Source organism: Mobula birostris, chromosome 8, assembly GCF_030028105.1.
Source record: "Mobula birostris isolate sMobBir1 chromosome 8, sMobBir1.hap1, whole genome shotgun sequence".
Lineage (NCBI taxonomy): Eukaryota > Metazoa > Chordata > Chondrichthyes > Myliobatiformes > Myliobatidae > Mobula > Mobula birostris.
The window spans coordinates 1441477-1467573 of NC_092377.1; the positions used below are offsets into that span (position 1 = coordinate 1441477).

The window sequence follows — 26097 nt, forward strand, 5'->3', positions numbered from 1 at the left end:
TGTGTGTGAGGGAATTTCTCAGTGTGTGAGAGGGAGACTCGCCGGTGTGTGAGAGGGAATTTCTCAGTGTGTGAGGGAGACTCGCCGGTGTGTGTGAGGGAGACTTGCCGGTGTGTGTGCCTTACCTTGACTGTGGTGCTGTAGTTAACACTGGGCTCTGGGATCAGCCCTGAAGCTGCCATATAGGTGCTGCCAATGGTCTTGATCTTTGTGATGTTTCGGAACTGTGGTTCATCCAGTAGCTGTGGGGAAACCAAGAGGCTACACCTTAAGCTGCAGACCTGGGGCACAGGCTTTGACATGAAACACAGAACAGAACAGGCCCTCAGCCCACCATGTTGTGCTGTCCTTTGAACCTACTCCAGGATCAGTCCAACTCTTCCCTCACACTTGGCCCAGCATTACTATCCACGTGCCTACCTAACCATTTCTTAATGTTCCTAATCAGACTGTGCTTCCTCAAAAGATAGTCCTGTCCTCAACAATCCTCTTTAATAGTTTGCACTCCAGAGAAGTAAGCCTCCATAATAGCCATGACATGGCAGAAGCAAGTACTGGGATAATCACCCATGTTCCTAATACTGCACCCGAAAATCACATTTCAACTGGTCCGCATGTCTGCATTTATACCCAATCTACGGTCTACCCCTCCTCACAGTCTGACTGAATTTACACCCAATCTACTGTCTACCCCTCCTCACAGTCTGACTGAATTTACAGCCAATCTACAGTCTACCCTTCCTCACAGTTTAACTGCATTTATACCCAATAGAAACATAGAAAACCTACAGCACAAAACAGGCCCTTTGGCCCACAGAGTTGTGCCGAACATGTCCCTACCTTAGAAATTACTAGGATTACCCATAGCCCTCTGTTTTTCTAAGCTCCATGTAACTATCCAAAAGTCTCTTAAAAGACCCTATCATATCCGCCTCCACCACCATTGCCGGCAGCCCATTCCACGCACTCACCACTCTGCGTAAAAAAAACTTACCCCTGACATCTCCTCTGTACCTACTCCCAAGCACCTTAAACCTGTGTCCTCTTGTGGCAGCCATTTCAGCCCTGGGAAAAAGCCTCTGACTATCCACACGATCAATGCCTCTCATCATCTTATACACCTCTATCAGGTCACCTCTCATCCTCCATCGCTCCAAGGAAAAAAGGCCGAGTTCACTCAAACTGTTTTCATAAGGCATGCTCCCCAATCCAGGCAACAACCTTGTAAATCTCCTCTGCACCCTTTCTATGGCTTCCACATCCTTCCTGTAGTGAGGTGACCAGAACTGAGCACAGTACTCCAAGTGGGGTCTGACCAGGGTCCTATTTAGCTGCAACATTACCTCTCAGCTCCTAAACTCAATCCCACGGTTGATGAAGGCCAATTCACCGTATGCCTTCTTAACCACAGAGTCAACCTGTGCAGCAGCTTTGAGTGTACCATGGACTCGGACCCCAAGATCCCTCTGATCCTCTACACTGCCAAGAGTCTTACTATATTCTGCCATCATATTTGAATCTACTGTCTACCCTTCCTCACAGTCTGACTGAATTTACACCCAATCTACAGTCTACCATTTGTCACATTCTTACTGCATTTAAACCCAATCTACTGTCTAACCTTCCTCACAGACAGAATCGGAATCAGAATCAGGTTTATTATCACCTACATGTGACGTGTATTTATATCCAATCTACTGTATACTCTTCCTCACAGTCTGCATTTATACTCAATCTACCATCAAACGTTTCTCACAGTCTGACTGCATTTACAGCCAATCTACAGTCTACCTTCCTCACAGACTGACTGGATATATATCCAATTTACCTCGCACCTTTCCACACAGTGTGAATGTACTTGTACACAGTCTGCTCTCTATGCTCCTCACAGTATGACAGAATTTACACCCAGTTGACTGTCTATCGTTCCGCAGATTCTGACTTCATTTCTACTCAATCTACTGTCTACCCTTCCTCATCATCTGTCCACACATTGCATTAGCACTTCTCTGCATTTCCTCACTAACTGACCCATCATTTGCCCTGTCTCTTCAGTTTTCCTTCCACCTACCCGCTAAATTAGGTTAAATGCCTCCCAACATCTAAAGCAAACCTGCCCACAGGTTCAGGTGCAGACGAGATGCAAAGATGTGAAAATGGAAAACCCATGTTGCCAACCCCCAAATGCCAACAATCCCTCTGACAACACAGAGACACTTCCCATGAACCCTCCCTGATTTGGATCCAGTCTCCTTTTTACTGAATAATAATAATAAAATAAAATAAATTGGGTATCATTTATTTATTATAAATTCAAAACACTTAAGTACTTTTGTAGAATCACACTGGAACCCAAAAGCAGACAAATCATGACTAACAGATTAAACATACACATTCCCCTCCTCACGAGGTGGATGAACCCAGTCTCTGCCCTCAGTCAGTCCGCCCAGCCCCCGGTCACCCTTCTTGCCACTCGTCCGCCCCCACATACCCCAGCTTTCACTCGTCCAGCCGACCCCCACTCGCCCGCACGCTCCCTGAGGTCTGATGAATGCGACCAGGCGCCACTTACGCCGTCAAAGTCAGAAATGATCTCGTTGAGGAAGCGCAGACACTCGATGCCTCCATTGTTTATACTCTCCTCTGTGTAGAAATCAGAGAAGTTGGGGATGGAGGCAAACATCACACCAATCTCGTCATATGTCTGGCTGTAGAGCTCCTGTTGTGGGGTCAGAAAGAGAAAACACAGTCATGGCACCCTACAGGGGACAGAGCAGGAGACAGGGAGTGGGACAGATCAGGAGAGAGATCAGAGGGAGATCAGGGGTGAGAGCAGGAGAGAGGGAGTGGGACAGAGCAGGAGACAGGAGAGAGATCAGAGGGAGATCAGTGGTGAGAGCAGGAGAGAAGGAGAAATCAGAGGTGGACCAGACAGATTCGTCTCTTTGTCTCCCAGGGAACTACATTTGCATGAAGTGCATCTGGCTGCAGCTCCTTGAAGACCGTGTTAGGGATCTGGAGCAGCAGCAGGATGACCTTCAGCTTGTACAGGAGAACAAGAATACAATTGATCAAAGCTACAGTCACTCCAAAGTTGCAGGTGGTGAGTAGCTGGGTGACTATTGGGAGAAATGGAAATAGACAGTTAGAGCAGAGCACCCTGTGGCCATTCCCCTCAAAAATAAGTATACCGCTTTGGATACTTTTGTGGGAGATGACCTCCCGGGAGAATGCCACAGCGACTGGGTTACAGGCACTGAGAATGGGTCTGTGGTGCAGAAGGAAAAGAGAGAGAAGAAGGGAGCAGTAGTGATAGAGGACTCGATAGTGATGGGGACAGGAGATTCTGTGGATGTGAATGGGACACCCGGATGGTATGTTGTCTCCCAGGTGCCAGGGTCAGTGATGTCTCAGATCACATTCACAACATTTTGGAGATGGAGGGAGAGCAGCCAGATGTCTTGGTACATATTGGTACCAAAGACATAGGAAGGGAAAGCAATGGGGTCCTGAAGAGAGAATTTAGAGAGCTAGGTAGAAAGCTGAGAAGCAGGACCTCCCGGGTAGTAATTTCTGGATTGCTGTCTGTGCCACGCACCAGTGAGGGTAGAAACAGGATGATTTGGCAGATAAATGTATGGCTGAGAAGCTAGTGCAGGGGGCAGGGTTTCAGGTTCTTGGATCATCGGGATCTCTTCTGGGGGAGGTATGACCTGTTCAAAAGTGACGGGTTGCACCTGAACCCGGGAGAGACCAATGTTTTCTTGGGCAGGTTTGTTAGAGCTGTTGGGGAGGGTATAAACTAACTTGGCAGGGGAGTGGGAACCGGAGTAAAGGGACTCAGGAAAAGACGGATGGTGAAAGAGTAGAGATAGCATGGGATTGTCAGGAAGGGCAGATGATGGGACTTAGTTGCAGACAACAGGCTGAGTAACAAATCATCAAGGATGCAGAATCAGAAAGGATAGCAAATACGGTAGAACACAGAATATAGAAAATCTACAGCACAATATAGGCTCTTCGGCCCACAAAGCTGTGCCGAACATGTCCTTACCTTAGAAATTACCTACAGTTACCCATAACCATCTACTTTTCTGAGCTCCATCTATCCGTCCAGGAGTATCTTAAAAGACCCTATTGTAACCACCTCCACCACTGTTGCTGGCAGCCCATTCCACGCACTCACCACTCTGCATAAAAAACTTACCCCTGACATCTCCTCAGTATCTACTTCCAAGCACTTTAAAACTATGCCCTCTCATGCTAGCCATTTCAGATCTGGGGAAAAAGCCTCTTACTTTCCACATGATCAATGCCTCTCATCATCTTATACACCTCTATCAAGTCACCTCTCATCCTCCGTTGCTCCAAGGAAAAAAGGCCAAGTTCACTCAGCCTATTCTCATAGGGCATGCTCCCCAATCCAGGCAACATCCTTGTAAATCTCCTCTGTACTCTTTCTATGATTTCCATGTAATTCCTGTAGTGAGGTGACCAGAACTGAGCACAGTATCCAAATGGGGTCTGACCAGGGTCCTATATAGCTGTAACATTACCTCACAGCTCTTAAGCTCAATCCCACGTTTGATGAAGGCCAATACACCATATGCCTTCTTAACCACACAGTCAACCTATGTAGCAGCTTTAAGTGTCCTATGGACTTGGACCCCAAGATCCTTCTGATCCTCCATACTGCCAAAAGTCTTAACATTAATACTATATTCTGCCATCATATTTGACCTACCAAAATGAACCACCTCAAACTTATCTGGGTTGAACTCCATCTGCCACTCCTCAGCCCAGTTTTGCATTCTATCAATGTCCCGCTGTAATCTCTGACAGCCCTCCACACTATCCACAACACCCCCACCCTTTGTGTCATCAGCAAATTTACTAACCCATCCCTCCACTTCTTCATTCAGGTCATTTAGAAAAATCATAAAGAGCAGAGGTCCCAGAACAAATCCCTGAGGCACATCACTGGTCATCGATCTCCATGCAGAATATGATCTGCCTCTTTGCCTTCTGTGGGCAAGCCAGTTCTGGATCTACAAAGCAAGGTCCCCTTGGATCCTATGCCTCCTTACTTTCTCAATAAGCCTTGCATGGGGTACCTTATCAGGTGCCTTGCTGAAATCCATATACACTGCATCTACTGCTCTACCTTCATCAATGTGTTTAGTCACATCCTCAAAAACTGAAGGTGTTGTATCTAAATATGTGTAGTATAAGAAAGAAGGCGGATGATCTTGTTGCAATATTACAGATTGCTAGGTATGATGTTGTACCCATCACTGAATTGTGGCTGAAGGATGGTTGTAGTTGGGAGCTGAATGTCCAAGGTTACATGTTGTATAGGTGGGATAGGAAGGTGGGAAGAGCGAGTGACGTGGCTCTAATGGTAAGGAATGGCTCAAATCAGTACAAAGATGTGACCTAGGATCGGAAGATATTGAATCCTTGTGGGCTGAGTTAAGAAACTTCAAGGGTAAAAGGACGTCGATGACAGTTATATACAGGCCTCCCAACAGTAACTGGGATGTGGACCACAGGTTACAACAGGAAATAGAAAAGGCGAGTCAAAAAGGCAATAGGGCAGTGTGTGAGGCCAGTTTTCTGTGCTCCATGTCAGATGTGGGAGGTGCTGGTCATCCAGTTATCTGTCTCCCAGCCTCCCGGACGGCCATATCTGCACCAGGTGCGTCAAGCTGCAGCTCTTTAGGAACTGGAGATGCAGCTCGATGACCTTCGTCTGGTCAGGGAGAGTGAGGAGGTGATAGAGAGGAGCTATAGGCAGGAAGTCACCCCTGGGCCTGGGGAGACAGATAACTGGATGACAGTCAGGAGAGGGAAAGGCAAGAGTCAGATACTAGAGAGTACCGCTGTGGCTGTCCCCCTTAACAATAAGTACTGCTGTTTGAGTACTGTTGGGGGAACAGCCTGTCTGGGGGAAGTAACAGTGGTCACGCCTCTGGCACGGAGTCTGGCCCTGTGGCTCAGAAGGGTAGGGAAAGGAAGAGGAAGGCAGTATTGATAGGGGACTCTATAGTTAGGGGGTCAGACAGGCGATTCTGTGGATGTAGGAAAGAAACTCGGATGATATTTGCCTCCCAGGTGCCAAGGTCCGGGATGTTTCAGATCGCGTCCATGATATCCTGAAGTGGGAAGGAGAACAGCCAGAGGCTGTGGTACATATTGGTACCAATAACATAGGCAGGAAAAGGGAAGAGGTCCTGAAAAAAGACCACAGGGAGTTAGGAAGGAAGTTGAGAAGCAGGATCGCAAAGGTAGTAATCTCGGGGTTACTGCCTGTGCCATGCGACAGTGAACATAGGAATAGGGTGAGGTAGAGGATTACTGAGTGGCTGAGGGATTGGAGCAGGGGGCAGGGATTCAGATTTCTGGATCATTGGGACCTCTTTTGGGGCAGGTGTGACCTGTACAAAAAGGATGTGTTGCACTTGAACCCCAGGGGGACCAATATCCTGGTGGGGAGGTTTGCTAAAGCTACTTGAGAGAGTTTAAACTAAAATTGTTGAGGGTGGGAACCAACTGAAGAGACTGGGGAAGAGGTGGTTGGCTCACAAATAGAGAAAGCTTGGAGACAGTGTGTGACAGAGGATAGGTAGGTGATAGAGAAGGGATGTGCTCAGACGATGGTTTGAGATGTGTCTAACACAAGGAGTGTTGTGAACAAAGCGGATGAGCTTAGAGTGTGGATCAGTACTTGGTGCTATGAGGTGGTGGCCATTACAGAGACTTGGATGGCTCAGGGACAGGAATGGTTACTTCAAGTGCCGGGTTTTAGACGTTTCAGAAAGGACAGGGAGGGAGACAAAAGAGGTGGAGGCGTGGCACTGTTGATCAGAGATAGTGTCACGGCTGCAGAAAAGGTGGATGTCATGGAGGGATTGTCTACAGGGTCTCTGTGTGTGGAGGTTGGGAACAGGAAGGGGTCAATAACTTTACTGGGTGTTTTTTATAGGCTGCCCAATAGTAACAGGGATATTGAGGAGCAGATAGGGAAACAGATCCTGGAAAGGTGTAATAATAAGAGTTGTCATGGTGGGAGATTTTAATTTCCCAAATATCGATGGTATCTCCCTAGAGCAAGGGATTTAGGTGGGGTAGAGTTTGTTAGGTGCATTCAGGAACGTTTCTTGACACAATATGTAGATAAGCCAACAAGAGGAGAGACTGTACTTGATTTGGTATTGGGAAATGAACCTGGTCAGGTGTCAGATCTCTCAGTGGGAGAACATTTTGGAGATAGTGATCATAATTCTATCTCCTTTACAATAGCACTGGAGAGAGATAGGTCCAGACAAGTTAGAAAAGCGTTTAATTGGAGTAAGGGGAATTATGTGGCTATCAGGCAGGAACTTGGAAGCTTAAATTGGGAACAGATGTTCTCAGGGAAAAGTACGGAAGAAACGTGGCAAATGTTCAGGGGATATTTGTTTGGAGTTCTGCATCGGTATGTTCCAATGATACAGGGAAGTTATGGTAGGGTACAGGAACCGTGGTGTACAAAGGCTGTTGTAAATCTAGTCAAGAAGGAAAAAAGTTTTCAAAAGGTTCACAAAGCTGGGCAATGTTAGAGATCCAGAAGATTATAAGGCTAACAGGAAAGAGTTTAAGGAAATTAGGAGAGCCAGAAGGCGCCATGAGAAGGCCTTGGTGGGCAGGATTAAGAAAAACCCCAAGGCATGCTACAAGTATGTGAAGAGCAAGAGGATAAGATATGAAAGAATAGGACCAATCAAATGTGACAGTGGGAAAATGTGTATGGAACCAGAGGAAATATCAGAGGTACTTAATGAATACTTTACTTCAGTATTCACTATAGAAAAGGACCTTGGTGATTGTAGTGATGACTTGCAGTGGACTGAAAAGCTTGAGCATGTAAATATTAAGAAAGAGGATGTGCTGGAGCTTTTGGAAAGCATCAAGTTGGACAAGTTGCCGGGACCGGATGAGATGTACCCCAGGCTACTGTGGGAGGTGAGAGAGGAGATTGCTGAGCCTCTGGCGATGACTTTTGAATCATCAGTGGGGATGGGAGAGGTTCCGGAGGATTGGAGGGTTGCGGATGTTGTTCCTTTATTGGCCTTCATTAATCGTAGAATTGAACTTAGGAGCCGAGAGTTATATAGGACCCTGGTCAGACCCCACTTGGAGTACTGTGCTCAGTTCTGGTGGCCTCACTACAGGAATGATGTGGAAACCATACAAAGGGTGCAGAGGAGATTTACCAGGATGTTGCCTGGATTGGGGAGCATGCCTTATGAAAACAGGTTGAGTGAACTTGGCCTTTTCTCCTTGGAGTGACGGAAGATGAGAGGTGACCTGACAGAGGTGTATAAGTTGATGAGAGGCATTGATCATGTGGATAGTCAGAGGCTTTTTCCCAGGCCTGAAATAGTTGCCACAAGAGGACACAGGTTTAAGGTGCTGGGGAGTAGGTACAGAGGAAATGTCAGGGGTCAGATGTCAAGATTAGTCCCCCTGGAGGGGGGACTAACATCCTTGTGGGAAGGTTTGCTAGTGCTGCTCTGGGGGGTTTAAACTAGATTTGCAGGAGGAGGGGACCCAGAGTGTTAGAGCAGATAGTGAGGTGGAGGAGGATAAAGGTCATGCGAGAACTGCAAGTATAGTGCATGGAGTAAAGCCAGATCTAACATATAGAGAGGCTTTGAGGAAAGAGAGGCAGAATAAACGGTGTAAAGGCAGTAAGGTAGAAGGGCTAAAGTGTGTGTACCTCAATGCAAGAAGCATCAGGAACAAAGGTGATGAACTGAGAGCTTGGATACATACATGGAATTATGATGTAGTGGCCATTACAGAGACTTGGCTGGCACCAGGGCAGGAATGGATTCTCAATATTCCTGGATTTCAGTGCTTTAAAAGGGATAGAGAGGTGGGGGAGAAAGGGGAGGAGGGGTGGCATTGCTGGTCAGGGATACTATTACAGCTACAGAAAGGGTGGGTAATGTAGCAGGATCCTCTTTTGAGTCAATATGGGTGGAAGTCAGGAACAGGAAGGGAGCAGTTACTCTACTGGGGGTATTCTATAGGGCCCCTGGTAGCAGCAGAGATACTGAGGAGCAGATTGGGAGGCAGATTTTGGAAAGGTAGAAGAATAACAGGGTTGTTATCATGGGTGGCTTTAACTTCCCTAATATTGATTGGCACCTGATTAGTTCCAATGGTTTGACAGGGCAGAGTTTGTTAAGTGTGTCCAGGATGGATTCCTGTCACAGTATGTTGACAGACCGACAGGAGGAATGCCACACTAGATCTAGTATTGGGTAACGAACCGGGTCAAGTCACAGATCTCTCAGTGGGTGAGCATCTGGGGGACAGTGACCACTGCTCCCTGGCCTTTAACATTATCATGGAAAAGGATAGAATCAGAGATGACAGAAAAATTTTTAATTGGGGAAGGGCAAATTATAAGGCAATAAGGCTAGAACTTGCGCATGTGAATTGGGATGATGTTTTTGCAGGGAAACGTACTATGGACATCTGGTCGATGTTTAGGGATCTCTTGCAGGATGCTAGGGATAAATTTGTCCAGGTAAAGAAGGTAAAGAATGGTAGGGTGAAGGAACCATGGGTGACAAGTGAAGTGGAAAATCTAGTCAGCTGGAAGAAGGCAGCATACATGAGGTTTAGGAAGCAAGGATCAGATGGGTCTATTGAGGAATAAAGGGTAGCAAGAAAGGAGCTTAAGAAGAGGCTGAGGAGAGCAAGAAGGGGGCATGAGAAGGCCTTGGCGAGTAGGGTAAAGGAAAACCCCAAGGCATTCTTCAATTATGTGAGGAAAAAAAGGATGACAGGAGTGAAGGTAGGACCAATTAGAGATAAAGGTGGGAAGATGTGCCTGGAAGCTGTGGAAGTGAGCGAGGTCCTCAATGAATACTTCTCTTCGGTATTCGCCAATGAGAGGTAACTTGATGACGGTGAGGACAATATGAGTGATGTTGATGTTCTGGAGCATGTTGATATTAAGGGAAAGCAGGTGTTGCAGTTGTTAAAATACATTAGGACGGATAAGTCCCCGGGGCCTGACGGAATATTCCCCAGGCTGCTCCACGAGGCGAGGGAAGAGATTGCTGAGACTCCGGCTAGGATCTTTATGTCCTCGTTGTCCACGGGAACGGTACTGGAGGATTGGAGGGAGGCAAATGTTGTCCCATTGTTCAGAAAAGGTAGTAGGGATAGTCCGGGTAATTATAGACCAGTGAGCCTTACGTCTGTGGTGGGAAAGCTGTTGGAAAAGATTCTTAGAGATAGGATCTATAGGCATTTAGAGAATCATGGTCTGATCAGGGACAGTCAGCATGGCTTTGTGAAGGGCAGATCATGTCTAACAAGCCTGAAAGAGTTCTTTGAGGTGATGACCAGGCATATAGATGAGGGTAGTGCAGTGGATGTGATCTATATGGATTTTAGAAAGGCATTTGACAAGGTTCCACATGGTAGGCTTATTCAGGAAGTCAGAAGGCATGGGATCCAGGGAAGTTTGGCCAGGTGGATTCAGAATTGGCTTGTCTGCAGAAGGCAGAGGGTTGTGGTGGAGGGAGTACATTTGGATTGGAGGATTGTGACTCGTGGTGTCCCACAAGGATGGGTTCTGGGACCTCTACTTTTTGTGATTTTTTTTTTAACGACCTGGATGTGGGGGTAGAAGGGTGGGTTGGCAAGTTTGCAGAAGACACAAAGGTTGGTGGTTTTTTGGATAGTGTAGAGGATTGTCAAAGATTGCAGAGAGACATTGATAGGATGCAGAAGTGGGCTGAGAAGTGGCAGATGGAGTTCAACCCGGAGAAGTGTGAGGTGGTACACTTTGGAAGGACAAACTCCAAGGCAGAGTACAAAGTAAATGGCAGGATGCTTGGTAGTGTGGAGGAGCAGAGGGATCTGGGGGTACATGTCCACAGATTCCTGAAAGTTGCCTCACAGGTAGATAGGGTAGTTAAGAAAGCTTATGGTGTGTTAGCTTTCATAAACCGAGGGATAGGGTTTAAGAGTAGCAAGGTAATGATGCAGCTCTATAAAACTCTGGTTAGGCCACACTTGGAGTACTGTGTCCGGTTCTGGTCGCCCCACTATAAGAAGGATGTGGAAGCATTGGATTCACCAGGATGCTGCCTGGTTTAGAGAGTATGCATTATGATCAGAGATTAAGGGAGCTAGAGCTTTACTCTTTGGAGAGAAGGAGGATGAGAGGAGACATGGTAGAGGTGTACAAGATAATAAGAGGAATAGATAGAGTGGATAGCCAGCGCCTCTTCCCCAGGGCACCACTGCTCAATACAAGAGGACATGGCTTTAAGGTAATGGGCGGGAAGTTCAAGGGGGATATTAGAGGAAGGTTTTTTACTCAGAGAGTGGTTGGTGCATGGAATACACTGCCTGAGTCAGTGGTGGAGACAGATACACTAGTGAAGTTTAAGAGACTACTAGACAGGTATATGGAGGAATTTAAGGTGGGGGCTTATATGGGAGGCAGGGTTTGAGGGTCAGCATGACATTGTGGGCCGAAGGGCCTGTACTGTGCTGTAGTATTCTATGTTCTATGTAAGTTGTTTTTTTTTTTTACACAGAGAGTGGTGAGTGCGTGGAATGGGCTGCTGGCAACGGTGGTGGAGGCAGATACAATAGGGTCTTTTAAGAGACTTTTGGATAGGTACATGGAGTTTAGAAAAATAGAAAGTTATGGGTAAGCTAGTAATTTCTGAGGTAGGGACATGTTCAGCACAATTTTGTGGGCCCAAGGGCCTGTATTGTGCTGTAGGTTTTCTATGTTATGGTAGTCCTGAGAGATTTTAACATGCAGGTCTATTGGGAAAATCAGATTGGTAATGGATCGCAAGAGAGTGAGTTTGTTGAATGCCTATGAGATGGCTTTTTAGTGCAGTTTGTTGTTGAGCCTACTAGAGGATCAGCTATACTGGATTGGGTGTTATGCAATGAACCAGAGGTGATTAGGGAGTTTAAGGTAAAAGAAACCTAAGGAACCAGTGATCACAATATGATTGAGGTCAACTTGAAATTTGATAGGGAGAAAGTAGAGTCTGATGCAGCAGTATTTCAGTGGAGTAAAGGAAATTACAGTGGTGTGAGAGAAGCTGGCCCAAGTAAATTGGAAGGAGTTGCTAGCAGGGATGTCAACAGAGCAGCAATGGTGTAGGTTTCTGGGAAAAATAAGAAAGGTGCAGGACATGTGTTTTCCAAAAATGAAGAAATACTCAAATGGTAAAATAGTACAACCATGGCTGACAAGGGAAGTCAAAGCTAATGTAAAAACAAAAGAAAGATCATACAACAAAGCAAAAATCAGTGGGAAGATAGAGGATTGAGAAGTTTTTGAAAACCTACCCGACAGTAACTAAAAAATCATTAGAAGGGGAAAGATGAAATATGAAAGCAAGCTGGCAAATAATATCAAAGTGGATAGTACAAGTTTTTTCAAGTATAGGGTATGTTAAAAAAAAAGAGAAATGAGAGTGGATATAGGACCGCTAGAAAATGAGGCAGAAGAAATAATAATGGGGGACAAGGAGATGTCTGATGAACTAAATGAGTATTTTGCATTAGTCTTCACTGTGGAAAACACTAGCAGTATGCCTGATGTTGTAGTGTGTCAAGGAAGAGAAGTGGGTGCAGTTACTGTTACAAGAGAGAATGTACTCAAAATGCTGAAAGACCTGAAGGTTCATAAATCACCCAGACCAGATGAACTGCACCCTAGGGTTCTGAAAGGGGTAGCGTTAGAGATTGTGGTGGCATTAGAAATGATCTTTCAGAAATCATTGGACTCTGGCATGGTGCCAGAGGACTGGAAAATTGCAAATGTTACGCCACTTTTTGAGAAAGGAGGAAGGCAGCAGAAAGGAAATTATAGACCAGTTAGCCTGACCTTAGTGGTTGGGAAGATGTTGGCGTCAATTGTTAAGGATGAGGTGATGGAGTACTTGGTGACACAGGACAAGATAGTACAAAGTCAGCATGGTTTACTTCAGGGAAAATCCTGCCTGACAAACCTGTTGGAATTCTTTGAGGACATCACAAGTAGGATAGATAAAGGGGTTGCAGTGGATGTTGTATATTTGGACTTTCAGAAGGCCTTTGACAAGGTGCCACACATGAGGCTGTTTACCAAGTTAAGAGCCCATGGTATTACAAGCAAGTTACTAAGATGGTTAGAGCATTGGCTGCGTGATAGGAGGCATTAAATGGGAATAAAAGGCTCCTTTTCCAGTTGGCTGCCAATGACTAAGGGGTCGGTGTTGGGACCACTTCTTTTTATGCTGTATATCAATGATTTAGATGATGAAACAGATGGCTTTGTTGCCAAGTTTGTAGGTGATACGAGGATTGGTGGGGGGGCAGGTAGTGTTGAGGAAACAGGTAGGATGCAGAAGGACTTAGACAGATTAGGAGAATGGGCAAGAAAGTGGCAAATGGAATACAATGTTGGAAAAAGCATGGTCATGCACTTTGGAAGTAGAAATAAATGTACGGACTATTTTCTAAATGGGGAGAAAATCCAGGAATCTGAGATGTAGAGGGACTTGGGAGTCCGTATGCAGAACACCTTGAAGGTTAACTTGCAGGTTGAGTCAGTGGTGAGGAAGGCAAATGCCATGTTTATTTCAAGGGGTCCAGAATATAAGATCAAGGACAAGATCAAGGCTTTATAAGGGAGTGGTGAGGCCTCACCTTGAATATTGTGAACAGTTTTGGGCCCCTCAACTTAAAAAAGATGTACTGGCATTGGAGAGGGTCTAGTGAAGGTTCACAAGGATGATTCCAGGAATGAAAGGGTTTTCATACAAGGAACGTTTCATGGCTCTGGGTCTGTATTCACTGGAATTCAGAAGGATGAGGGGGAATCGCATTGAAACCTCTCGAATGCTGAAAGGCCTAGACAGAGTAGATGTGGAAAGGATGTTTCTCATGGTGGGAGAGCCTAGGACAAGAGGGCACAGCCTCAGGATAAAGGGGCATCCTTTCAAAACAGAGATGCGGAGAAATTTATTTTGCCAAAGAGTGGTGAATTTGTGGAATTTGTTGCCACATGTACCTGTGGAGGCCAGGTTGTTGGGCATATTTAAGGCAGAGATTGATAGGTTCTTGATTGGACATGGCATCAAAGGTTACGGGGAAAAGGCCGGGAACTGGGGTTGAGGAGGAGATAGCAAAAAAGGATCAGCCATGATTGAATGGCAGAGCAGACTCGATGGGCCAAATGCCCTAATTCTGCTCCTATGTCTTATGGTCTTTTGGTCTAAGATCTTTGTTTTGTGGCTGTCTGTAAAGAGATGAATCTCAAGGTTTTATATGGTATACATACTTCGATAATAAATCTACTTTCAACTTTGAACTGGAATTGGCTTATTGTCACACGTACCTGGATACAGTGAAAAGCTTGTTCATGCACATCAGATCATTAAAGTCAATTATGATGGGGAGACAGCAGGTAATTCATTGCTCAAAGTAAATGTATTATTAAAGTATGTACATGGCACCATATACAAAGCCGAGATGCATTGTCTTGTAGGCATAGTCAATATATGCGTCAATGAAAGACGGCACCATCAGGGCAGATAGCCAGTGTGCATACGACAACAAGCAGTGTAAAACAATAAATAAATAAATAGGTAAACAAACAAATAAGCTAGAGAGTTTACAATAAATATCAGGAACATGAGATGAAGTGTCATTGAAAGTGAGTCCACAGGTTGTGGAAACATTTCAATGATGGGGCAAGTGATGTTTGGTGAAATTATCCCCTCTGATTCAGGAGCCTGATGGTTGAGGGGTAATAACTGTTCCTGAACCTGGTGATGTGAGTCCTGAGGTTTCTGTACCACCTTTCTGATGGTTGAGGGGTAATAACTGTTCCTGAACCTGGTGGTGTGAGTCCTGAGGCTCCTGTACCTTCTCCTGATGGCAGCATTGACAGGAGAGCTTGATGGATGCTGCTTTTCCTGGGACAGCGATCTTTGTAGATGTGCTCAATGGTGGGGAGGGCTTTACCCATGATGGACTAAGATATATCCATTACTTTTTGTGGGATTTTCATTAATTATTCTTGATTAGTCAGGGCATCAAGGTTACAGAGAGAGCAGGAGAATGGGGTTGAAAGTGATAATAATTCATCCATGATGGGAGAGCAGATGATGGGCCAAATGGCCTGATTCTGTGTGTGTGTGTGTGTGTGTGTGTGTGTGTGTGTGTGTGTGTGTGTGAGAGAGAGATAGAGAGATGGTGAGAGAGGAGTATGGGAGATATGTGGCGTCATCACTGACCTCGTCTCGCTTTTTGGAACCGAGGAAATGGCGAGCCACGTGCTCTGGTAACATGTTGGTGACGAGCGCTTCGTTCCTTCGCCGCATCTCGTAGACTCGCTCCTTCTGCTCGTGCACATCGAGCTTCCAGAGAAACAGAGTCCGTGACAACTTTTCCACCTGCGGAAGATGGTATATCAGTGAGGGTCAGCCCCCTCTGCAACCCCCATCCATCCCATCCCACAGGGAGTAGGCTCTACACCAGAAAACCTTGAGGGTCTCTCTGAGCTCCCGAGTGTCCTCCAGAGAAACAGGTCCTGTATGGTCCATTGTTTCCTTAAGGGGAAATCTTGCCTGACAAATCTGTTGCAGTTCTTTAAGGAAATAACAGGCAAAATAGACAAAGAAAAGTTAGTTGATGTTGTCTACTTGGGTTTTCAGAAGGCCTTTGACAAGGTGCCACACATGAGGCTGATTAACAAGATAAGAGCCTATGGAATTACAGGAAAGTTACAGGCTTGGAGAGAAGATTGGCTGACTGGCAGGAGTTAAAGAGTGAGAATAAAGAGAGCCTTTTCTGAGAGGCTGCTGGTGACGTGGTGTTCCACAAGGGTCGGTGTTGGGACAGATTCTTTTTACATTGTACGTCAATGATTTGGATGACGTAATTTATGGCTTTGTGGCCTAGTTTGTGGATGATACAAAGAGTAGAGGGATGTCCATTTAGAGCAGAGGTGAATTTCTTTAGCCAGAGAGTGCTGAATGACAGAAAAATGGAGGGCTATATAGGAGGGAAGGATTAGATTGATCAGAATTAGAATCAAGATTAATATGACTGAGATATGTCATAAATTTGTTAACTCCTTGTGTAAAGGTTACAGGGAGAAGGCAGGAGAATGGGGCTGAGAGGGATATTAAATCAACGATAATAGAATGGTAGAGCAGACTCGATGGGCCAAATGGCCTAATTCTGCTCCTAAGACTTATGACCTTATGACTACCTGACCCTCCACCTATCTCAGGATTGCTACGTGTGCCATGTGCTAGTGGGGCCAGGACTAGGAAGATAATGCAGTTTAATACGTGGCTAAAGAGTTGGTATAGGAGGGAGGTCATAAGATTTTGGATCATTGGGGTCTCTTCCAGGGAAAGTGGAATCTGCACAGAAAGGACAGTTTGCATCTGAACTGGAGGGGAACTAATATCCAGCAGGAAGGTTTGTTAATGCTGCACGGTGGGGTTTAAACTAGAGTCGCAGGGGGATGGGAACCAGAGTGCCAGAACAGTTAGTGGAGAGGTTATGGAGGCAGATGTTGGTAAGACCTCAGACAAAGTCAGGAATTGAAACGTTGAGCATGGTGCAACTGAGTTGCGTACATTTCAAGCAAGGTAACATAGGAAAGGCGGACGAGTTCAGAACATGGATCAAAGCGTGGAATTAGGGTTATATTGCAGCCATTAGGTTGCAGGAGGGGCAGGACTGGCAGCTCAACATTCCGGGGTTCTGTTGTTTTAAACGTGACAGAGTAGGAGAGACTATAGGAGGAGGGGTGGCATTACTAGTCAGGGAAAATGTCACGGCAGTGATCTGTCTGGACAGACTGGAGATATCACCTAGTGAGGAGGTAAAGGCAGGTCGTGCCCTATGAGCCTAATTGAATTTTTTGAAGATGTGACTAAACACATTGCTAGTCAGGGAAAATGTTACAGCAGTGCTCAGGCAGGACAGATTAGAGGGCTTGTCTACTGAGGCCATCTGGGTGGAGCTGAGAAACAGGAAAGGTATGACCACATTAGTGGGGTTGTATTATAGACCACCCAATAGTCAGCAAGAATTGGAGGAGCAAATCTGCAGAGAGACAGCAGACAACTGCAGGAAACATAAAGTTGTGGTGGTAGGGAATTTTAATTTTCCACATATTGATTGGGACTCCCATACTGTTAAAGGTCTAGACGGGTTAGAGTTCGTAAAATGTGTTCAGGGAAGTTTTCTATATCAATATATAGAGGTACCAACTAGAGAGGATGCAATATTAGATCTCCTATTAGGAAATGAGTTAGGACAGGTGACGGAAGTGTGTGTAGGGGAACAGTTTGGTTCCAGTGATCATAACACCATTAGTTTCAGCTTGATCATGGATAAAGATAGATCTGGTCCTTGGGTTGAGGTTCTAAACTGGAAAAAGGCCAAATTTGAAGAAATGAGAAAGGATCTAAAAAAGTCTGAGCCTACAGGACACTGAAAGCTACTGTGCAGGTTGACTCTGTGGTTAAGAAGGCGTACGGTGTACTGGCCTTCATCAATCGTGGGATTGAGTTCATGAGCCGAGAGGTAATGTTGCAGCTATATAGGACCCTGGTCAGACCCCACTTAGAGTACTGTGCTCAGTTCTGGTCACCTCACTATAGGAAGGATGTGGAAACCATAGAAAGGGTGCAGAGGAGACTTACAAGGATGTTGCCTGGATTGGGGAGCATGCCTTATGAGAATAGGTTGAGTGAACTTGGCCTTTTCTCCTTGGAGCGACGGAGGATGAGAGGTGACCTGATAGAGGTGTAGAAGATGACGAGAGGCATTGATCGTGTGGATAGTCAGAGGCTTTTTCCCAGGGCTGAAATGGCTAACACGAGAGGGCACAGGTTTAAAGTGCTTGGAAGTATGTACAGAGGAGATGTCAGGGGTAAGTTGTTTTACGCAGAGAGTGGAAACAACTTTCCTGCTTCTATCTTTTCTATCCTTTTCATAATTTTATATGTTTCTATAAGATTTCTTCTCATTGTTTTGAATTCCAGTGAGTACAGTCCCAGGCAAATCAACCTCTCCTCATAGTCTAACCCCCTCATCTCTGGAATCAACCTGGTGAACCTCCTCTGCACTGCCTCCAAAGCCAATATATCCTTCCTCAGGTATGGAGACCAGAACTGCACACAGTACTCCAGGTGCGGCCTCACCAGTACCCTGTATAGTTGCAGCATAACCTCCCCGCACGTAAGTTTAATTCCTCTAGCAATGAAGGCCTGCTGCATCCACAAATGAACCTTTTGTGATTCATGCACAAGCACTCCCATCCCTCTGCACAGCAGCATGCTGCAATCTTTCACCATTTAAATAATCATTTGATTTTCTATTTTCCTTCCAAAGTGGATGACCTTGCATTTACCAACATTGTATTTCATCTTCCAGACCCTTGCCCAATCACTTAAGCTGTCTCTATCTCTCTGCATCTTCTACATAATTCGCTTTTCCACTCAATTTAGTGTCATCAGCAAACTTAGATACACTACACTCAGTCCCCTCTTCCAGATGTTAATGTATATCGTGAACAGTTGTCAACCCAACACCGACCCCTGCGGCACACCGCTCACCACTGATTGGCAACCAGAGTAACACCCATGTTTGCTCTCTATTAGTTAACCAATCCTCTATCCATGCTAATACATCACCCCCAACTCTATGCATCCTTATCTTATTGATGTCTTTTATGTGGCACCTTATCGAATGCCTTCTGGAAATCCAAGTAAATAACGGCCATCTGTTCCCCTCTATCCACTGCGCTCATTATATCCTCAAAGAACTCCAGTAAATTTGTCAAACAGGACCTGTCTTTACTAAATCCGTGCTGTGTCTGCCTGATGGATCCACTTCTTTTCAGATGCCTCGTTATTTCTTCTTTATTGATAGTTTCAAGCTTTTTCCCGACTACAGATGTTAAACTAACTGGCCTACAGTTACCTGCATTTTGCCTACATCCTTTTTTGAACAGTGGTGTGACATTCACCATCTTCCAATCCACCGGGTCCTGGCCAGAGTCCAGACAATTTTGATAAATTATCACCAAAGCTTCTACTATAACTTCCACCATTTCTTTTGGTACCCTGGGATGATAGGGGCCAGGGAACCTGAAATCCTTGAAAAGATCAAGAGGGTGTGAGGTGTCACAGATTTAGGTGGGAAGGGACTGAACCAGGGTAGATAAAACTGAGTCAGGGTATGCAGATATGAGTTCAGTGGGGCAGGAAAAAACTGGAACAACTGGTCTACCTGGAAAAGCAGGTATTTTTCTCCAGTCTTTCAAATCTACTCCTCAGCTGTTTATCTCCAGACTATCACCTGGCATTTCTCCCTCCCATTCCCCCACCTTTCAAATCTACTCCTCAGCTGTTTATCTCCAGTCCTGCCGAAGGGTTTTGGCCCACAATGTTGACTGTACTCTTTTCCATAGATGCTGCCTGGCCTGCTGAGTTCCTCCAGCATTTTGTGTGTGTTGCTTGGGTTTCCAGTGTCTGCAGATTTTCTCTTGTTTGGGACTGTATAGGAGTGCAGTCGGCTGATTAGAAAGGAGACACAGCCATGGAAACATTGATCACGTGACCACACTCCATGATGTGGTAGTCATGGTCATGTGACCACAGTCAGTGACAGCGTCTCACACACGACAACAGTCCCCGACAGTTTGACATGTGTGACCATAGCCTGTGACACAGTTTCACACACATGGCCACAGTCGGTGACACAGTCTTACCTCTGATCATTGCCTGTCACACAGTTTCACACACGTGATCAGTGACAGTTTCACATGGTACAGTCGTTGACACAGTTTGACACACATGGCCAGTCAGTCACATAGTTTCACACGTGACCACAGCCAGTAACACAGATTCATATGTGACTACAGGCAGTGACACAGATTCACACATGACAACAGTCAGTGATGGGGTTTAACACATATGACCACATTGTCACAGTTCCACACACGACCACTGTCTGTGACACAGTTTCACACACGCGACCACAGTCACTGACACAAGTTCATACACAGAACACAGAACATCACAATACAGGCCCTTCGGCCCACAAAGTTGTGCCGAACATGTCCCTAACTTAGAAATTACCTAGGGTTACCCACAGCCCTCTATTTTTCTGAGCTCCATGAACCTGTCCAGGAGTCGCTTAAAAGACCCTATCGTATCCACCTCCACCACTGTGCCGGCAGCCCATTCCACACACTCACCACTCTCTGCGTAAAAAACTGACCCCTGGCATCTCCTCTGTACCTACTTCCAAGCACCTTAAAACTGTGCCCTCTCATGCTAGCCATTTCATCCCTGGGAAAAAGCCTCTGACTATCCACACAATCAATGCCTCTCATCATCTTATACACCTCTATCAGGTCACCTCTCATCCTCCATCGCTCCAAGGAGAAAAGACCGAGTTCACTCAACCAATTCTCATAAGGCATGCTCCCCAATCCAGGCAACATCCTTGTAAATCTCCCCTGCACCCTTTCTATGGTTTCCGCATCCTTCCTGGAGTGAGGCGACCAGAATTGAGCACAGTACTCCAAGTGGGGTCTGACCAGGGTCCTATATAGCTGCAATATTACCTCTCGGCTCATGAACTCAATCCCACGGTTGATGAAGGCCAATGCACCGTATGCCTTCTTAACCACAGGGTCAACCTGCGCAGCAGCTTCGAGTGTCCTATGGACTCGGACCCCAAGATCCCTCTGATCCTCCACACTGTCAAGAGTCTTACCATTAATATTATATTCTGCCATCACATGTGGTAATGCTAACACATTACCACAGTCATTGACACAGCACACACATGGCCACAGTTGGTGATACAGGGTCACATCTGTGACCACAGTCTGACAGATTTACACTTGTGACCAGTCAGTGATACGGGTTCACACCCATGAGCACAGTCCGTGACACAGTTTGACACACACGACCACTGTCGGTGACACAGATTCACCCACATGACCACAGACAGTGACACAGTTTCACACACGTGACAACAGTAGGTGAAATAGTTTCAGACACGTGACCACAGTCAGTGACACACTTCACACACGTGTCGACAGTCAGTGACTCAGTTTCACACAGTTTCGGACTGGCGGGAAGAGAATAAAAAGCGATCATTTTTTCTTTGGTGGTTTGATCGAGGGACGACTGCACAGGCGTGAGGACGTCAGCAAGTTAGACCAGTGGGAAGAATATAAAAGGCGATCATTTTTTCTTTCGCAAACACGAGTAAATCTGCAGATACAGGAATTTCAAGCAACACACATCAAAGTTGCTGGTGAATGCAGCAGGCCAGGCAGCATCTCTAGGAAGAGGTACAGTCGACTTTTCCGGCTGAGACCCTTCGTCAGGACTAACTGAAAGAAGGGATAGTAAGAGATTTGAAAGTGGGAGGGGGAGGGGGAGATCCAAAATGATAGGAGAAGACAGGAGGGGGAGGGACGAAGCTAAGAGCTGGACAGTTGATTGGCAAAAGCGATATGAGAGGATCATAAGCAGGGTGCTGTTGTAGTCTGGCGTACTGACCTCTACCTTGCCGAGGCACAGCGACAACTCACGGATACCTCTTCTTATTTACCCCTCGATCATGACCCCACTAAGGAGCACCAGGCCATTGTCTTCCACACCATCACCGGCTTTATCCGCTCAGGGGATCTCCCATCCAATGCTGCCAACCTTATAGTTCCCACACCACGCACTTCCCGTTTCTACCTCCTACCCAAGATCAACAAACCTGCCTGTCCTGGTAGACCCATTGTCTCAGCTTGCTCCTGCCCCACCGAACTTGTTTCTGCATACTTCACACGGTTTTATCCCCCCTTGTTCAATCCCTTCCGACCTATGTTCGTGACACTTCTCATGCTCTGAAATTTTTCGATGATTTTAAGTTCCCTGGCCCCCATTGCTTTATTTTCACCATGGATGTCCAGTCCCTATATACTTCCATCCCCCATCAGGAAGGTCTCAAAGCTCTACACTTCTTTTTGGATTCCAGACCTAATCAGTTCCCCTCTACCACCACTCTGCTCCATCTAGCGGAATTAGTTCTTACTCTCAATAATTTCTCCTTTGGCTCCTCCCACTTCCTCCAAACTAAAGGTGTAGCTATGGGCACCCGTATGGGTCCTAGCTATGCCTGCCTTTTTGTTGGGTTTGTGGAACGATCTATGTTCCGTGCCTATTCTGGTATCTGTCCCCCACTTTTCCTTCGCTACATCGACGACTGCATTGGCGCTGCTTCCTGCAGGCATGCTCAGCTCGTTGACTTCACTAACTTTGCCTCCAACTTTCACCCTGCCCTCAAGTTTACCTGGTCCATTTCCGACACCTCCCTCCCCTTTCTTGATCTTCCTGTCTCTGTCTCTGGAGACAGCTTATCTACTGAAGTCTACTATAAGCCTACGGACTCTCACAGCTATCTGAACTATTTCTCTTCTCACCCTGTCTCTTGCAAAAATGCCAACCCCTTCTCGCAATTCCTCCGTCTCCGCCGCATCTGCTCTCAGGATGAGGCTTTTCATTCCAGGTGTGTCGAGCTGCAGCTCCTTAGGGACCAGGTTAGGGAACTGGAGATGCAGCTCGATGACGTTCGTCTGGTCAGGGAGAGTGAGGAGGTGATACAGAGAAGCTATAAGCAGGTAGTCACACCGGGGCCTGGGGAGACAAATAACTGGATAACAGTCAGGGTAGGTAAGGGCAAGGGTCAGGTACTGGAGAGTACCCCTGTGGCTGTCCCCCTTAACAATAAGTACTCCTGTTTGAGTACTGTTGGGGGAGACGGCCTACCTCGGGGAAGCAAAAGTGGCTGTGCCTCCGGCACAGAGTCTAGCCCTGTGGCTCAGAAGGGTAGGGAAAGGAAGAGGATGGCAGCAGTGATAGGGGACTCTATAGTTAGGGGGTCAGACAGGTGTGGATGCAGGAAAGAAACACGGATAGCAGTTTGCCTCCCAGGTGCCAGGGTCCAGGATGTTTCTGATCGCGTCCGTGATATCCTGAAGCGGGAAGGAGAACAGCCAGAGGTCGTGGTACATATTGGTACCAATGACAGAGGTAGGAAAAGGGAGGAGGTCCTGAAAACAGATTACAGGGAGTTAGGAAGGAAATTGAGAAGTAGGACCTCAAAGGTAGTAATCTCGGGATTACTGTCTGTGCCACATGACAGTGAGTATAGGAATAGAATGAGGTGGAGGATAAATGCGTGGCTGAGGGATTGGAGCAGGGGGCAGGGATTCAGATTCAGATTTCTGGATCACTGGGACCACTTTTGAGGCAGGCGTGATCTGTATAAAAAGGATGGGTTGCACTTGAATCCCAGGGGGACCAATATCCTGGCGGGGAGATTTGCAAAGGCTATTGGGGAGAGTTTAAGCTAGAATTGCTGAGGGTGGGAACCGAACTGAAGAGATGGAGAAAGAGGTGGTTGGCTCACAAATAGAGAAAGCTTGGAGACAATGCGAGAGGGAAGATAGGCGGGTGATAGAGAAGGGATATGCTCAGACTGATGGTTTGAGATGTGTGTATTTTAACGCAAGAAGCATCATGAACAAAGCAGTGAGCTTAGAGCGTGGATCAGTACCTGGAGCTAAGATGTTGTGGCTATTACAACATAATAGAGACTTGAATGGCTCAGGGGCAGGAATGGTTACTTCGAGTGCCAGGTTTTAGATGTTTCAGAAAGGACAGGGAGGGAAGCATGGCATTGCTGATCAGAGATAGTGACACGGCTGCAGAAAAGACTTAGACCATAAGACAAAGGAGCAGAAGTCGGCCATTCGGCCCATCGAGTCTGCTCTGCCATTTTATCATGAGCTGATCCATTTTATCCTATTTAGTCCCACTCCCTGCCTTCTCACCATAACCTTTGATGCCCTGGCTACTCAGATACCTATCAATCTCTGCCTTAAATACACCCAATGACTTGGTCTCCACTGCTGCCCGTGGCAACAAATTCCACAGATTCACCACCCTCTGGCTAAAAAAATTTCTCGCATCTCTGCTCTGAACGGGGGCCCTTCAATCCTTAAGTCATGCCCTGTCGTACTAGACTCCCCCATCATGGGAAACAACTTTGCCACATCCACTCTGTCCATGCCTTTCAACATTCGAAATGTTTCTAAGAGGTACCCCCTCATTCTTCTAAACTCCAAGGAAAACAGTCCAAGAGTGGACAAACGTTCCTCATATGTTAACCCTCTCATTCCCAGAATCATTCTAGTGAATCTTCTCTGAACTTTCTCCAATGTCAGCACATCCTTTCTTAAACAAAGAGCCCAAAACTGCCCACAGTACTCCAAGAAAGGTCTTACCAGTGCCTTATAGAGCTTCAACATCACATCCTTGCTCCTATACTCTATTCCTCTGGAAATGAATGCCAACATTGCATTCGTCTTCTTCACCACCGACTTAACCTGGAGGTTAACCTTAAGGGTATCCTGCACGAGGAATCCCAAGTCCCATTGCATCTCAGAACTTTGAATTCTCTCCCTATTTAAATAATAGTCTGTCCATTTATTTCTTCTGCCAAAGTGCATAACCATACACTTTCCAACATTGTATTTCATTTGCCACTTCTTTTCCCATTCTTCCAATCTATCCAAGTCTCTCTGCAGACTCTCCGTTTCTTCAACACTACCGGCCCCTCCACCTATCTTTGTATCGTCAGCAAACTTAGCCATAAAGCCATCTATTCCATGATCCAAATCGTTGATGTACAATGTAAAAAGAAGCAGCTCCAACACGGACCCCTGTGGAACACCACTGGTAACTGTAGGCCAACCAAAACAGGATCCCTTTATTCCCACTCTCTGCTTCCTGCCAATCAGCCAATGCTCTATCCACGTATGTAACTTTCCCGTTATTCCATGGGCTCTTATCTTGTTAAGCAGCCTCATGTGTGATATTTGCTTGGAGGGGATTCAGGGGATATTTGTGTGATGTTCTGCATAGGTACATTCCAATGAGACAGCGAAAGGACGGTAGGGTACAGGAACCATGGTGTACAAGGGCTGTTGAAAATATAGTCAAGAAGAAAAGAAAAGCTTAATGAAAGGTTCAAAAGATTAGGTAACGATAGAGATCTATAAGATTATAAATCGAGCAGGAAGGAGCTTAAGAATGAAATTGGGAGAGCCAGAAGGGGCCATGTGAAGGCCTTGGCGGGTAGGATTAAGGAAAACCCCAAGGCATCCTACAAATATATGAGGATAAGACGTGTGAGAATAGGACCAATCAAGTGTAACAGTGAAAAAGTTTCACTGGAGGAACTGGAGGAGATTGCAGAGGTACTTAATGAATGCTTTGCTTCAGTATTCATTACGGTAAAGGATCTTGGTGATTGTAGGGATGACTTACAGTGGATTGAAAAGTTTGAGCATGTAGACATTAAGAAAGAGGATGTGGTGGAGTTTTTGGAAAGCATCAAGTTGGATAAGTCTCCGGGACTGGATGAGATGTACCCCAGGCTACTGTGGGAAACAAGGGAGGAGATTGCTGAGCCTCTGGCAATGATCTTTGCATCATCAATGGGAACAGGAAAGGTTCTGGAGGATTGGAGGGTTGCAGATGTTGTTCCTTTATTCAAGAAAGGGAGTAGAGATAGCCCAGGAAATTATTGACCATTGAGTCTTACTTCAGTGGTTGATAAGTTGATGGAAAAGATCCTGAGAAGCGGGATTTATGAACATTTGGAGAGGCATAACATGATTAGGAATGGTCAGCATGGCTTTCTCAAAGGCAGGTCGTGCCTTACGAGCCTGATTGAATTTTTTGCAGGATGTGACTAAACATGTTGATGAAGGTAGAGCAGTAGATGTAGTGTATATGGATTTCAGCAAGGCATTTGATAAGGTACCCCATGCAAGGCTTATTGAGAAAGTAAGGAGGCATGAGATCCAAGGGGACCTTGCTTTGTGGATCCAGAACTGGCTTGCCCACAGAAGGCAAAGAGTGGTTGTAGACGGGTCATATTCTGCATGGAGGTCCGTGACCA

At 46.0% G+C, this 26097-nt stretch overlaps 1 protein-coding gene across 2 annotated transcripts in view; it reads right to left on the bottom strand.

Moving 5' to 3' along the window:
• Positions 1-26097, bottom strand: part of adcy3a (adenylate cyclase 3a) — a 209619-nt gene that overhangs the window by 53014 nt on the left and 130508 nt on the right. For both annotated transcript variants that reach the window (XM_072264686.1, XM_072264687.1), the window contains exons 15-17: positions 15324-15482; positions 2573-2719; positions 126-242 (exon numbers count right to left, since the gene is read on the bottom strand). In XM_072264686.1, the coding sequence (XP_072120787.1) occupies positions 126-242; positions 2573-2719; positions 15324-15482 (423 nt within the window). The remainder of the gene's footprint in view (positions 1-125; positions 243-2572; positions 2720-15323; positions 15483-26097) is intronic.